General features: G+C 43.5%; 1 protein-coding gene across 2 annotated transcripts in view; it reads right to left on the reverse strand.

The window, feature by feature from the left end:
* CRHR2 (corticotropin releasing hormone receptor 2) overlaps positions 1 to 17,197 on the reverse strand; it is a 298,646-nt gene that overhangs the window by 136,728 nt on the left and 144,721 nt on the right. The window contains exons 1-2 of one of the 2 annotated variants that reach the window (XM_075827785.1): positions 1,347 to 1,599; positions 1,115 to 1,234 (exon numbers count right to left, since the gene is read on the reverse strand). In XM_075827785.1, the coding sequence (XP_075683900.1) occupies positions 1,115 to 1,234; positions 1,347 to 1,458 (232 nt within the window). In that variant the 5' untranslated portion in view covers positions 1,459 to 1,599. Of the gene's footprint in view, positions 1 to 1,114; positions 1,235 to 1,346; positions 1,600 to 17,197 lie in introns of those variants that run through there. The other variant, XM_075827784.1, reaches the window with a different exon arrangement.

Here is a 17,197-nt window from a genome sequence, read left to right on the forward strand (position 1 = left end):
ATATCACTAATTGTATTCATCAAAGCCTCATTATAGGGGGCAGAGTCCTCCTGCCACGTCTGTGGGCTCCTGCCCGGCACGGCTGTGTCCGCCTAGATCACTGCAGTCAGCAGCACCACGCGGGGGGTGGGAGACAGAAGTAAAGGAGGTTTATTAGCTGTAACAGCGCCACACAGCAAGACCTCAAGGTGCGGAGTATATTTGCTTACAACTAAATGACTCCATTTTTACAGATGTAGCAGACCCGGGTTTGCTATGCGATTTAACTCATTGGGTCTGCATTGCTTGTGCACGGTGATAATTCACCTACAGTCCTATGTAAAACACATCTTAATATCACCATGACTTGTACCAGATGACAGACTCTCTGTAGATGTAGCAGAGCTGAGCTCACCTGAATTTGTCATTTGACCCCACTTCTGGTGACATCCCGGTGTATTATCTGTGTATTGCATATTGTGTCATAATACACAACTGGTGTTTCCACAAAGTCTTAAATGACAAACTCAACTCTGCTACATCAAGATAAAGTGATCTAGTTAGGTTTAGCCACAGATAACACATTGTGCTGAACAACTCATGGGGAGATCACAGTCTGCGGAATCTCATTGTGTTGTGAAAAATGGCAAACTCAACTCTACTTCATCTCAAAAGAGCTGTGCAACTCCAATATGAAAAAACATAGGATGTTTTATAAAAAATGACAGGTTCGGTCTTAAAGGGGAATTCCTCTTTAAGTTCTGATTTGTCCTGGGGTGTTGAAGACAACTGGGTGGAAGGGGCACCAGATACAATTGGCACTAAGAAACAACCCAATGCATCGGGCATAAAAATTAGGACACATGCCCCTAGTGCCCGGTGTAGAGACGCATCCTATAGACTGGTCAGCAGGTAACATTAGTGGGGTCTGTGAGCTGAATCATACAATGCTGATGATGATGAAGAGCTGCTGCAGTCAGTGAACCCCCTGAACGTCTTTGGCGCCGCTCGGAGATTGGTCAGTGGAGTTTATAATGTTTCGGGGATTATAATAAGAAGAATATTTGCATTAATTCCCATTAATTGTCCATTTGGCAACATTGTATCACCACAACCTGTAAACTTTGCTACTTACTTGTCGTGTTGTACTTTATTCCATTGAAAAAATCCGGGCAGGGTCTCTCCACTAACTCCCCGGCGACACTCCTCGGCCAACAGGTGCCAATCTGATCAATGGTGGCGCTGCAGTGAGGACCTGGAGATTAAAAGAAGAACAGAAAATACATGTCAGAAAAAAATGAAAAATCTTCAGGAAACGCAGAGACATCAGTGACAGAGATTCCCAAACCCTGCAGCTTCCCTCCTACCATCAAACAGGAAAGTGTGGTTACTGGTGAGGAAACTGTCCTGAAAAGCATCCAATAAACTGCAGTTGGCATCAAATTCGTCTATGATGATCTCAAATATGGTGCCATCCATCCTGGAGGACTGGGTGCCAGGCAAGGAGCGGGTAGCCAGCTGCTGGGGTTGGGATGTGGAGGATACAGTTGTGAGACTGGCAGCTGGGGACTCTCATGTGCTCCCTGTGTATAAGACTCAGCACAGCAGCCAATCACAGGGGAGGGCGATGCTGCTCCTGAGATTCTGGTAGAGAGCTCTGGTGAGCTCTGCTATGTCTGTATGGGCATGAGGGATGCTATACACAGCGCCACGCACTCACACTGCAGGGAGGGCGCAGACTTCATAGGGTTAACCTCTTACTGTCTGCAAGTGCGGAGTACAGAAATCCCAGGCAGTGTATACACCGTACACAAACACATACACTAGATGATAGATAGATAGATAGATAGATAGATAGATAGATAGATAGATAGATAGATAGATAGATAGATAGATAGATAGATAGATATTAGATGGATAGATAGATAGATAGATAGATAGATAGATAGATAGATAGATAGATAGATAGATAGATAGATAGATAGATAGATAGATAGATAGATAGATAGATAGATAGATAGATAGATATGAGGATAGATAGATAGATAGATAGATAGATAGATAGATATGAGATAGATAGATAGATAGATAGATAGATAGATAGATAGATAGATAGATAGATAGATAGATAGATAGATAGATAGATAGATAGATAGATAGATATGAGATAGATAGATAGATAGATAGATAGATAGATAGATAGATAGATAGATAGATAGATAGATAGATAGATAGATATGAGATAGATAGATAGATAATGTCAAGTCCCCTCCACTCTCCTGTCTTTCCTTCTGCCTTATCCCCTGATCTTTGTTCCCCTCTCTTTACCTCCCTTCCCCCTCTCTCTTTACCTCCCTTTCCCCCTCTCTCTTTACCTCTCTTTTGACCCCTCTGTTTATCTCCCTTTCCCTCTCACTCTTTACCTCCCTTTCCCTCCCTCTCTCTTTACCTCTCTTTTCCCCTCTCTCTCTTTATCTCCCTTTCCCCCTCTCTCTTTACCTCCCTTTCCTTCTCACTCTTTACCTCTCTTTTCCCCTCTCTCTCTTTATCTCCCTTTCCCCCTCTCTCTTTATCTCCCTTTCCCCCTCTCTCTTTACCTCCCTTTCCCCCTCTCTCTTTACCTCCCGTTCCTACTCTCTCTTTACCTCCCTTTCCCCCTCTTTCTTTACCTCCCTTTCCCCCTCTCTCTTTACCTCCAGTTCCTACTCTCTCTTTACCTCCCTTTCCCCCTCTCTTTACCTCCCTTTCTCTCTTTACCTCCCTTTCCCCCTCTCTTTACCTCCCTTTCTCTCTTTACCTCCCTTTCCCCCTTTCTTTACCTCTTCCCCCCCCTCTCTTTACCTTCCTTCCCTCTCTCTGCCTCCATCACCCATTTATTACCTCTCTTTCCTCTTTCCGTTATCCCTCTACCCCTCCCTCTGTCCTTTACCTCTTAGGGCTTATTCAGACGAACGTGTTATACGTCCGTGATACGCGCGTGAAAATTGGACCTATGTTAGTCAATGGGGTCGTTCAGACAGTCTGTGATTTTCATGCAGCGTGAGTCCCCTGCGTAAAACTCACGACATATCCTATATTTGCCAGTTTTTCGCGCATCACGCACCCATTGAAGTCAATGGGTACGAGAAAACCACGAACGGCACACTGCGCGCTACAGTAGTCAAAACTATGAATGAAAACAGAAAAGCACCACGTGCTACAAACATAAATACAGAGTGTCATAATGATGGCGACTGTGCGAAAATCACGCAGCCACGCATCATACGCTGCTGACACACGGAGCTTTTGCAAACTTTTTGAGCACGCAAAACGCGTTTTTTGCGAGCGCAAAACGCACACGCTCGTGTGAATCCGGCCTGTCAGTTCACACCGCAGATTTTGCTGGGTGGGTCTCGCAGCAAAATCCGCTACGGAATTATTCCTGCCGTCAGCAGGAAGATTCCTACTCCCTTTCACTTCAATGGGAGGTTCAGGCAGAATCCACATAAAGATTGGGCAGGGCGCTTCATTTTCCCGCTAGTGGAAAAAAAGAAGCGTCCGTCTCCCATTGAAATTAATTGGAGGCAGAATTTTGCGGCAGAATCCACTGCAATATTCAGCCGTGTGAACATCCCCTAACTCTGTATCCTTCTCACTGTTACCTCTGCCTCCCTATCACCTTCACTCTTTTACCTCTCTGTCTCACTCACTTCCTTGCTCCCTCCCTTCTCCTTCTCTACCTCTCCCTAACTGCCCCCTCTTTTTCTTTTGGCCCCTCTCTGTCCTTTAACTCCCCTCCCCCTCTCTCTCTACCACCCTTTGTCCTTTACATCTCTCTCCCCCTCACTCCATTTTATTTCCCTTCACCCATTTATCCTTTACCCCTCTCCCCTTCTTTCTCTGCCTCCTTCTATTCTTTATCTCCTCCCCCTCTCTCTCTCTCTCTCTTTCTCTGCCTCCCTCTCTTCTTTACCTCCCTCTCTTTCTCTGCCTGACTCACTCATTTACCCTTGTCCCTCTTTCTCCTCTTTCTATTCTTTATCCTTCCTCTTTTTCTTATCCCTGTCCCCATACTCATTTATCTCCATCTCTCCCCTCTTTCTCTTCCTTACCTCTCCTCGGCCCCCTCTTTATCTTTCCATTACTCCCTTCCCTCTCTCTGCCTCCTTCACTCATTTACCCCCTGTCCATCTCTCCCTTCTTTCTCTTCCGCACCCCTCCATTATCCCCTCTCTTTCCCTTATCCCTCTCACCTCTCTTTGCCTCTGTCCTTTACCTCCCTCTCCCCTCTCTCTACCTGCCTCTGTTCTTTACCCCCTCTCCCCTCTCTCTTCCTCTGTCCTTTACCTTCCTCTCCCCTCTCTCTGCCTTTGTCCTTTACCGCCCTCTCCCCTCTCTCTGCCTACCCTTTACCTCCATCTTCCCTCTCTCTGACCGCCTCTGTCCTTTACCACCCTCTCCCCTCTCTCTGACCGCCTCTGTCCTTTACCTCCCTCTCCCCTCTCTCTGCCCACCTCTGTCCTTTACCTCCCTCTCCCCTCTCTCTGCCAACCTCTGTCCTTTACCTCCCTCTCCCCTCTCTCTGCCCACCTCTGTCCTTTACCTCCCTCTCCCCTCTCTCTGCCCACCTCTGTCCTTTACCTCCCTCTCCCCTCTCTCTGCCCACCTCTGTCCTTTACCTCCCTCTCCCCTCTCTCTGCCCCTGTCCTTTACCTCCCTCTCCCCTCTCTCTGCCTCCCTCACTCTTTTACTCCTATCTCTCTCCCCCTCTTTCTTACCTTTGCTCAGCCCCCCCCCCCACTTTGTCTTTCCTTCTCCCCTTTGTCCTTCTACTTTCCCTCTTTCTCCTTTATAAGAAGACCACTGGACAGCAGACATCTGTGTTATAATCTATTTTCCTCTTTTCCCGAGCTGCTGATCTCTGTCAAGGGGTCTAAACAGTTACAGTTTCATTTAATAAACAAGAAGAAAATGTGGGGTCTCTGTAGTGCGCAACTTAAGGAAACCAATAACTCGAAAGAGAAATCATAGACAATTACAAACACAGTGAATGTCCAGTCTCCGTTGTTCTAATACAGATTCCCAACTCCCCTATATACCCGGAGAGCTAAATGAGAAAATTCTGACTGCCTACAACGACCACTAGAGGGCGCTTACTATCGCCAAATCTATACAGCCAAACAAATGTTTTCTAATAAACAAATCCAGTGAGCTCCCTCTGGTGGCCAATCTTATCAGACTAGAAATACTGATAGAAGAAACAGAAGAAAATGATCCAGCGCTGAGTCTAGTTGTTGGTTAAAAAGGAAGCGATGTTCCCACCTTTATTGGGGTGATGTAGGTTAAAATTGTAGGGAGACGCAGTCCCAAGAAAAGTGTGAGTAGGCGGTTTTCTTTGCCATGACTAAGAGCACAGGAGTTGCTCGAAACACGTAGGCCAGGGCACAACCGCCTACTCACACTTTTCTTGGGACTGCGTCTCCCTACAATTTTAACCTACATCACCCCAATAAAGGTGGGAACATCGCTTCCTTTTTAACCAACAACTAGACTCAGCGCTGGATCATTTTCTTCTGTTTCTTCTAATACATACCGCCAGCCGTAGCGGGGATCCGAGCGGAGAGTCAGGAGACGCACTAAACTGGTGAGCTGGAGGTTTCCTCCCTTTACTATTTCTTCTTAGAAATACTGATAGTACTGACCAAGACAAAGTATATAAAAGTCATCACGTGACCTGTGATTTCCCATAAATGACATATGTATGGATTGCTATACGCTGGTTGTTTTGATATGACTATTTTCTATCTATCTATCTATCTATCTATCTATCTATCTATCTATCTATCTATCTATCTATCTATCTATCTATCTATCTATCTATCTATCTATCTATCTATCTATCTATCTATCTATCTATCCTCATATCTATCTATCTATCTATCTATCTATCTATCTATCTATCTATCTATCTATCTATCTATCTATCTATCTATCTATCTATCTATCTATCTATCTATCTATCTATCTATCTATCTATCTATCTATCTATCTATTCTCATATCTATCTATCTATCTATCTATCTATCTATCTATCTATCTATCTATCTATCTATCTATCTATCTATCTATCTATCTATCTATCTATCTATCTATCTATCTATCTATCTATCTATCTATCTCATATCTATCTATCTCATATCTATCTATCTATCTATCTATCTATCTATCTATCTATCTATCTATCTATCTATCTATCTATCTATCTATCTATCTATCTATCTATCTATCTATCTATCTATCTATCTATCTATCTATTCTCATATCTATCTATCTATCTATCTATCTATCTATCTATCTATCTATCTATCTATCTATCTATCTATCTATCTATCTATCTATCTATCTATCTATCTATTCTCATATCTATCTATCTATCTATCTATCTATCTATCTATCTATCTATCTATCTATCTATCTATCTATCTATCTATCTATCTATCTATCTATCTATCTATCTATCTATCTATCTATCTATCTATCTATCTTTGAGAAAGGCTCTAGAGGATAGAGCTGAAACGTCGCACATGGGACAATAAAGTATCCTCATGTTTTACACTTCAACTACGATGGGCTGCCTGTATTTTGGATTACTGTATAGCTGGGATCTTGGTCTGCTCCCCTGGCCCGTGCTTGCACCCACATCTTTTCCGGTGCTGCTGGACTTTCTGTTTTGCTGTATCTATCTATACACACACATTCCCCCTTGTAGATAGCGCCACACAGCCCCCCCTTGTAGATAATGCCACACAGCCCCGCTTGTATATAGCGCCACACAGCCCCTCTTTGTAAATAGCGCCACACTGACCCCCCTTGTAAATAGCGCCACAAAGCCCCCCCTTGTAAATAGTGCCAAACACAGCCCCCCTTGTAGATAGCGCCACACACAGCCCCCCTTGTAGATAGCGCCACACACAGCCCCCCTTGTAGATAGCGCCACACACAGCCCCCCTTGTAGATAGCGCCACACACAGCCACCCTTGTAGATAGCGCCACACACAACCCCACTTGTAAACAGCACCAACACAGCCCTCCTTGTAGATAGTGCCACACACAGCCCGCTGCCCCCCTTGTAGATAGCGGCACACTTCCCCCCCCCTTGTAAATCGCGCCTCACTCCCCCCTTGTTAATAGTGCCACACGCAGCCCGCCACCCCCTTGTAAGTAGCGCCACACTCCCCACCCCTTGTAAATAGCGCCACACTGTAAACAGAGCGGAGAGTGGTAGCCTACCGCTACCACTCTCCGCTCTGCCTGACGTGACTCACCGGAGGAGCCGAGGAGGTCATGCGGTGCAGGCAGCGGCGGAGTTCCTTCTGACTAGGCTCGGTGACAGCCCGGGAGTGGACCAGTGAGGTCAGGTGACTGGACTGGTCCACTCCCGGGCCATCACAGAACCCAGTCAGAACGCCGCTGCATGAACTCTTGGCTCTTCCTAATGCTGGTCGCTGCTGCTGGTGTCCGACATACACGGCGCCTATCAGCTGCGATCAGCTGCTATGCCACGGCACCCCCCCATCCCTACCACTAATACATTATCTGTACTCAGAGAGTTATCACTGTGTTATCTGTGGTGTTACATAGGACTGCAGGTAACATCTACTACATTATCTGTACTCAGAGAGTTATCACTGTGTTATCTGTGGTGTTACATAGGACTGCAGGTGACATCTACTACATTATCTGTACTCAGAGAGTGATCACTGTGTTATCTGTGGTGTTACATAGGACTGCAGGTAACATCTACTACATAATCTGAACTCAGAGAGTTATCACTGTGTTATCTGTGGTGTCACATAGGACTGCAGGTAACATCTACATTATCTGTACTTAGAGAGTTATCACTGTGTTATCTGTGGTGTTACATAGGACTGCAGGTAACATCTACTACATTATCTGTACTCAGGGAGTTATCACTGTGTTATCCGTGGTGTTACATAGGACTGCAGGCAACATCTACTACATAATCTGAACTCAGAGAGTTATCACTGTGTTATCTGTGGTGTTACATAGGACTGCAGGTAACACTACTACATTATTTGTACTCAGAGAATTATCACTGTGTTATCTGTGGTGTCACATAGGACTGAAGGTAACATCTACTACATTATCTGTATTCAGAGAGTAATCACTGTGTGTTATCTGTGGTGTTACATAGGACTGCAGGTAACATCTACTACATTATCTGTATTCAGAGAGTAATCACTGTGTTATCTGTGGTGTTACATAGGACTGCAGGTAGCATCTACTACATTATCTGTACTCAGAGAGTTATCACTGTGTTATCTGTGGTGTTACATAGGACTGCAGGTAACATCTACTACATTATCTGTACTCAGAGAGTTATCACTGTGTTATCTGTGGTGTTACATAGGACTGCAGGTAACATCTACTACATTATCTGTACTCAGAGAGTTATCACTGTGTTATCTGTAGTGTTACATAGGACTGCAGGTGACATTCACTACATTATCTGTACTCTGTAAAAAAAATAAAATCTAGATTTTTGTCAACCCTATGGACGATTTTTGATTTGATTCACGATTTTCTTATTTTTAGAAGTAATTAAGGAATTACTGTGCGTGCAACTCCCTTATCTCCAAAAAATACCAAGACACAATTCTTTTACATAAGAGAATTGCAGGCAGAGTTATCCAATAATATATTGATTATCAGGATCGTCCCTCAGCTGCTACGTGTGATCACGCTCACTTATAAAAGGGCCAATGCTGATAATCAACATATATATATTTGGCTCAGAGGATAAGAAGTACAACTATTAGTGCAGAGGAACGCCAGGAACAATGAGAAACCAATTCCCAAAACAAGGCGTTAAGAAGGCAAAGCCCTGAAGTAAGACAATTATAAATACTTATCATTCCTTTTCCTAGCAAACCCATGTAACGGTTTTCTATACTAGCATATATATATATACTGCAACACAGCCTTACTATTTCACTGACCTCAGCTGTGTGAGCCGATCCCGCCACGCTGTCACTCAGGATAAGGGATGTGGGCAGGCGGCACCGGCGAGTATATGTGGCAGGGTCGATTGGTCCTCCACATGGTAACAATGAGGAGTTGGGGCCTGGGGACTCTAGGATCCTAGGCCGTCTGCCGCTGCACAATATACTTGCTGCACTACACAGCCAATTGCAGTCAGAATCAGTGACGTAACTACCGCTATAGCAGCCGTAGCGGCTGCTACGAGGCCCGCAGCATGAGGGGGCACGTGCCACACGCCGGCACGGCCCCCCCCCCCATGGCCGGAGGCTCCGCTAGAAGCCGCTATGGCTGCTACAGCGCGACGCCACTGAAAGGGTTGTTCCTACAAAAGACATGCATCCCCTATCCACAGGAGAGGGGACACATGTGTGATCGCTGGGACGCCCAGCGATAAGGAGAACAGGGGACCTAAAGTCCCCCGAAGTTCTCCATGACAAACCTCAGACTTCCGGGGTCTGTCGGCAGCTCCATTGAAATGACTTGCGCACCGGTCGTGCTTGTGCGCATGCGTGACCAGCGCTCCTTTCATTTTATTGAACTGCACAGACCCTGGAAGTCCGAGGTTTGTCATGGAGAACTTCGGGGGACTTTGGGTCCCCCGTTCTCCTTATCGCTGCCAGCGATCACACATGTATTCCCTATCCTGTGGATAGGGGATACATCTATTTTGTAGGACAAACTATGGGCTGTTTTTTTGGGGGGATGGGGGGTCTATGTGGCGTAATCTACAGAGGGGTCTGTATGGCGTAATCTACAGGGTGGGGCTGTATGGCGTTATCTACAGGGGGGGTTGTATGGCGTTATCTACAGGCGGGCTGTATGACGTTATCTACAGGGGGGGCTGTATGGCGTTATCTACAGGGGGGCTGTATGACGTTATCTACAGGGGGTTGTATGGCGTTATCTACAGAGGGGGCTGTATGGCGTTATTTACAGAGGGAATTTGGGGCTGTATGGCGTTATCTACAGGGGGGGCTGTATGGCATTATCTACAGGGGGGTTGTATGGCGTTATCTACAGGGGGCTGTATGGCGTTATCTACAGGGGGCTGTATGGCGTTATCTACCTGGGGAGCTGTATGGCGTTATCTACAGGGGGGCTGTATGGCGTTATCTACAGGGGGGCTGTATGGCATTATCTACAGGGGGGTTGTATGGCGTTATCTACAGGGGGCTGTATGGCATTATCTACAGGGGGGTTGTATGGCGTTATCTACAGGGGGCTGTATGGCGTTATCTACAGGGGGCTGTATGGCGTTATCTACCTGGGGAGCTGTATGGCGTTATCTACAGGGGGGCTGTATGGCGTTATCTACAGGGGGGCTGTATGGCATTATCTACAGGGGGGTTGTATGGCGTTATCTACAAGCGGTTGTATGCCGTTATCTACAGAGGGGGCTGTATGGTGTTATCTACAGGGGGCCTGTATGGCGTTATCTACGGAGGGGATTTGGGGCTGTATGGCGTTATCTACAGGGGGCTGTATGGTGTTATCTACAGGGGGCTGTGTGGCGTGATCTACAGGGGGATGTGCATGGCGCTATCTACAGTGGGCTATATGGTGCTATCTATATGGGGGTGCTGTGTGGCGGAATCTATAGGGAGGCACTATCTACAAGGGGGGGTTGTGTGATACCCAGGGAAGGGGGGCCCCCAGTCAAAAGTTTGCTATGGGGCCCAGTCTTTCCTAGTTACGCCCCTGGTTAGAATAGTAGTACCGATAGTGTACTGTGCGAGGCTTAGTGGGAAATGCCACCCGCTGGGGAGAAAGAGGAGATCAGCCCACTGTGGACACAGCCCATCTGGCATTGCCAGATGGCCAATTCGGCTGTGGCATCAGCGCACAAGACATTTTGAACAATTGTAGCTTCCATCTCTGTGTGAAGAGTTTGGGGTTTGGCCTTTTCTGCTCCTTATGACTGCACCCGAGTGAACAAAGCAGAAGATGTGTTACTGCAAAGGGAGGACCAACTCCATATTAATATCTATGGATTTAGAATGGGACGTCATAAAAGATCCTGTACGTGTAATGTGGAGTTGTCCCAATACTTTTGTCCATATAATGTTGGAATATTATAACATAAAGCTTGTTAGAACTAATGCGAAAAGGGTTAAAGCTGATCTTTTCTGAAGTCGGAAGTGCAGAGTGTGATGAAATGTTTTATTGTCTGAGCCGCTGGATTTGAAGAATATTGATAATCAGTTTGGAAAATATGAAGAGAGCAAAACTCAACCTTTATTATTTATCCAGAACTCACGCCGAAAGATTTCATTAACTATTACCCACTAATTCTCCCCTCCCACACATCTGCAATGTACAAGGACGCCACTCACTGCGGGAGGAATATTACATCTATTCACTGCAGGTTGTGTCATCACACAGTCACTATAACAGCGGCTAACAGAGGAGCCAAAGAAAAGTCCTTATAATGTACCAAGAATCGGAGACATGAGATGATGTATACATAATGTCCCAAGTATATAGGGGGCAGTATTATAGTAGTTATATTCTTCTATATAGGGGGGCAGTATTATAGTAGTTATATTCTTGTATATAGGGGGCAGTATTATAGTAGTTATATTCTTGTATATAGGAGCAGTATTATAGTAGTTATATTCTTGTATATAGGAGCAGTATTATAGTAGTTATATTCTTGTATATAGGAGCAGTATTATAGTAGTTATATTCTTGTATATAGGAGCAGTATTATAGTAGTTATATTCTTGTATATAGGAGCAGTATTATAGTAGTTATATTCTTGTATATAGGGGGCAGTATTATAGTAGTTATATTCTTGTATATAGGGGGCAGTATTATAGTAGTTATATTCTTGTATATAGGAGCAGTATTATAGTAGTTATATTCTTGTATATAGGGGGCAGTATTATAGTAGTTATATTCTTCTATATAGGGGGCAGTGTTATAGTAGTTATATTGTTGTACATAGGGGCAGTGCTATAGTAGTTATATTCTTCTATATAGGGGGCACTATTATAGTAGTTATATTCTTGTATATAGGGGCAGTATTATAGTAGTTATATTCTTGTATATAGGGGGCAGTATTATAGTAGTTATATTCTTGTATATAGGAGCAGTATTATAGTCGTTATATTCTTGTATATAGGAGCAGTATTATAGTAGTTATATTCTTGTATATAGGAGGCAGTATTATAGTAGTTATATTCTTGTATATAGGAGCAGTATTTTTGTCGTTATATTCGTGTATATAGGGGTATTATAGTAGTTATATTCTTCTATATAGGGGGCAGTATTATAGTAGTTATATTCTTGTATATAGGAGCAGTATTATAGTAGTTATATTCTTGTATATAGGAGCAGTATTATAGTAGTTATATTCTTGTATATAGGGGCAGTAATATAGTAGTTATATTCTTGTATATAGGGAGCAGTATTATAGTAGTTATATTCTTGTATATAGGGGGCAGTATTAAGGTATGTGCACACACACTAATTACGTCCGTAATTGACGGACGCATTTCGTCCGCAAGTCCCGGACCGAACACAGTGCAGGGAGCTGGGCTCCTAGCATCATACTTATGTACGATGCTAGGAGTCCCTGCCTCTCCGTGGAACTACTGTCCCGTACTGAAAACATGATTACAGTACGGGACAGTTGTCCTGCAGCGAGGCAGGGACTCCTAGCATCGTACATAAGTATGATGCTAGGAGCCCGGCTCCCTGCATTGTGTTCGGTCCGGTACTTGCGGCCGAAATACGTCCGTCAATTACGGACGTAATTAGTGTGTGTGCACATACCCTTATAGTAGTTATATTCTTGTATATAGGAGCAGTATTATAGTAGTTATATTCTTGTATATAGTGGCAGTATTATAGTAGTTATATTCTTGTATATAGGAGCAGTATTATAGTTATATTCTTGTATATAGGAGGCAATATTATAGTAGTTATATTCTTGTATATAGGGGTAGTATTATAGTAGTTATATTCTTGTATATAGGGAGCAGTATTATAGTAGTTATATTCTTGTATATAGGGGCAGTATTATAGTAGTTATATTCTTGTATATAGGGGGCAGTATTATAGTAGTTATATTCTTGTATATAGGGGGCAGTATTATAGTAGTTATATTTTTGTATATAGGGGGCAGTATTATAGTAGTTATATTCTCCTATATAGGGGGCAGTATTATAGCAGTTATATTCTTGTATATAGGGGGCAGTATTATAGTAGTTATATTCTTGTATATAAGGGCAGTATTATAGTAGTTATATTCTTGTATATAGGGGGCAGTATTATAGTAGTTATATTCTTGTATATAGGGGGCAGTATTATAGTAGTTATATTCTTGTATATAGGAGCAGTATTATAGTAGTTATATTCTTGTATATAGGGGGCAGTATTATAGTAGTTATATTCTTGTACATAGGGGGCAGTATTATAGTAATTATATTATTGTATATAGGAGCCGTATTATAGTAGTTATATTCTTGTATATAGGGGCAGTATTATAGTAATTATATTCTTGTATATAGGGGGCAGTATTATAGTAGTTATATTCTTGTATATAGGAGCCGTATTATAGTAGTTATATTCTTGTATATAGGGGCAGTATTATAGTAGTTATATTCTTGTATATAGGGGGCAGTATTATAGTAGTTATATTCTTGTATATATGGGGCAGTATTATAGTAGTTATATTCTTGTATATAGGGGGTAGTATTATAGTAGTTATATTCTTGTATATAGGAGCAGTATTATAGTAGTTATATTCTTGTATATAGGAGCAGTATTATAGTAGATATATTCTTGTATAATGGGGCAGTATTATAGTAGTTATATTCTTGTATATAGAGGCAGTATTATAGTAGTCATATTCTTGTATATAGGGAGCAGTATTATAGTAGATATATTCTTGTATATAGGAGCAGTATTATAGTAGTTATATTCTGGTATATAGGGGGCAGTATTATAGTAGTTATATTCTTATACATAGGGGGCAGTATTATAGTAGTTATATTCTTGTATGTAGGGGCAATATTATAGAAGTTATATTCTTGTATATAGGGGGCAGTATTATAGTAGTTATATTCTTGTATATAGGAGCAGTATTATAGTAGTTATATTCTTGTATATAGGAGCAGTATTATAGTAGTTATATTCCTGTATATAGGAGCAGTATTATAGTAGGTATATTCTTGTATATAGGAGCAGTATTATAGTAGTTATATTCTTGTATATAGGAGCAGTATTATAGTAGTTATATTCTTGTATATAGGAGCAGTATTATAGTAGTTATATTCTTGTATATAGGAGCAGTATTATAGTAGTTATATTCTTGTATATAGGGGCAGTATTATAGTAGTTATATTCTTGTATATAGGGGCAGTATTATAGTAGTTATATTCTTGTACATAGGGGGCTGTATTATAGTAGTTATATTCTTGTATTTAGGGGGCAGTATTATAGTAGTTATATTCTTGTATATAGGGGCAGTATTATAGTAGTTATATTCTTGTATATAGGGGCAGTATTATAGTAGTCATATTCTTGTACATGGGGGGCTGTATTATAGTAGTTATATTCTTGTATATAGGAGCAGTATTATAGTAGTTATATTCTTGTATATAGGGGGCAGTATTATAGTAGTTATATTCTTGTATATAGGGGGCAGTATTATCGTAGTTATATTCTTGTATATAGGGGGCAGTATTATAGTAGTTATATTCTTGTCCATAGGAGAGGATAGACGTGTGCTTGTGAGCTCCCTGTTAGGACTATGCATGGCTTCTGACCCAGGTGGAGCGGAGGGGTCCTGGGCTGATGATCCTGGGAAAGCCCAGAGTCTGGAGTTTGGCCTGCAGCATGGAGATGGTGGAGGTGATGATCTGGAAATGGTGGCTGGTGAGTCAACTGAATCTCATGATGTTGGTGAATTGTGCACAAAAATGACGAAGAAAAATATCTTTAAAATGGAAATGCAAGTTCGCAAATTGAGAACTGAAATTAACCAGGAGACTGATCCAAAGGCAAAGCTGATGAAATGTGAGTGTCTGGATGTTTGCACACGTGAGCTGGTGATATTGAAGGAGAGATTGCAGAAAGAATCATGCACAGTACCCAAAATAAAGAACCGGGCAATGGAGAATAAATAATATTGTGGCGCAGGGAAATCCTGGAAGATATGAGTGTGCGGTGGCTGGAGGATCACATCTCTCATCATGTGTGGGGTCTGTGCAATCAGCCAACACAAATGCTGCTAAAGCTGCAGAGAAATGTGTGCCAGCTGACGAGGGGTTAACTGCAGTAGACTCTATATGCAGTACTGATGAAGTGAATGCGAGTGGCACTCCTGGGAGTGAGCAAGAAAGTGCCTCATGTCCTGATATTATAAGTGAGACCTCGCTCAGCGCGGTGATTGACAGTCTATCTGATGAACCAGCGGCACAGGCTGAGGCGGACATTGCAGACCCTGTTCTGGAGGTTCAGCCGTCCACAATGTCAGTGAATGGAGTGCAGGTTACACAGCGATCAGGAGCAGACACAGGAGGATCTGCAGTACAATCAGCTGAGGAGAGGTCCAGTCCTGACCCACCTGCTGACAGACCTCAGTACAGGAGACTGTTCTCCAGCGTCACAAGACCGACTAACCCCACACCTCAGATGAGGAACGCGGTCAGAATCAGGTACTCAGGACCAGAGGAAAACCTCCCCTCATGACTCTACATTGGGAAAGTTTTGTTGAAGGAGTTTATGAAGTTTAAAGCTTGTTAGGTGTTCGCTCTGATCCACGTTCCCTCCAGCAGGAATTATGACATCAGTTTCAAGCTGCAATATAGTCTAGACTTATTCTGGAGTATTTATAACGATACAAAGGAGCACGCGATGTGGGAGCATCTACATGTCATCCAGCTGACTAAACCCCAGGTAGTCACCGCCACCGTCCTGTTCCAGTCTGAGGTGGTGGCTCTGGCAGATTTGCAGCACTGGTTGAGCAGATATTGTGATGTGAAGAGACTGCCAACAAAGATCTATGATGAGGAGGAGATCTGGAATGGAGGATATTCTGTCAAGATCCAGCTGGTTCAGGAGAATGGAGTGATCAGACATCTGCCGCACTCCTTCTACCTGGGCTCGGAGAGAGGCGTATGTTACTACCCTGGTCAACCGCGACTGTGCCATAGATGTGGGGGCAGACACCTGGCATTCAACTGTTCCCGTATTAAGTGCTCACTATGTGGTCAGTTTGGGCATGTGAAGGACGATTGTACAGGACCTGTCATCTGTAACCTGTGCTTAGGACCTGGAAATACATTCCGGGAGTGTCCGCATGCAGAACATAATAAAGAGGAGACCTTTAAAGGAGCCATGGAGGAAGAGCAGGAGGATGTCTCCATATGTGTAGATACAACCCCAGAACCTGGAAGCCCCAGAGATGATGTGAGCCAAAGTACTAGAGACCCTGCTCCAGAGACGAATGTCCCATCTGTGGATGCTGCACAAGTGTCACCAGCCACTGAAAATAGAGGTCATGCTAAAAGCGAAATATCCAGTCACTCTGTCACCAAACATCTGCCCGACACCAGTAAGGAACCAGCTGATCCAGCCGCAGCGACCAGTAAGGAACCAGCTGAGCCAGTCGCAGCGACCAGTAAAGAACCAGCTGACCCAGCCGCAGCGACCAGTAAAAAACCAGCTGATCCAGCCGCAGCGACCAGTAAAAAACCAGCTGACCCAGCCGCAGCGACCAGTAAAAAACCAGCTGATCCAGCCGCAGCGACCAGTATCGATGAGGAGGGATTTCAGACGGTTAAAAGGAGAAGTAAAACAGATGATTCTTCTAGGAAAAAAATCACTGCTGCAAAGAAATCTCCGGAGTCTCCAGTGCTGGCGATAACTGGGGGACGTTACTGTGCGCTGGGGGAAGATGACCAGGAAGAAGAAGCAGAGATGGAGCAAGTCTCTTCACACAACCCAGATGACGAACCTCAGGATGAAGACGCTGAACCCCCAATGTCCACCAAAAGATGGGGTGTTACAGGACATAGCAGTGGAAGAAGGAAAAAAAGTAGGAAAGACATGTAACCAAGATGAGGCTGAAAATCACCTCCTATTAATGTGAACAGCGTGAAGAATAGGAGCAGGCGGCAGGCGATATTCCAGCGTCTGTCTGACAACAAAACCAATGTTATCTCTA

This window comes from Rhinoderma darwinii, chromosome 5 (assembly GCF_050947455.1).
Source record: "Rhinoderma darwinii isolate aRhiDar2 chromosome 5, aRhiDar2.hap1, whole genome shotgun sequence".
Taxonomy (NCBI): domain Eukaryota; kingdom Metazoa; phylum Chordata; class Amphibia; order Anura; family Rhinodermatidae; genus Rhinoderma; species Rhinoderma darwinii.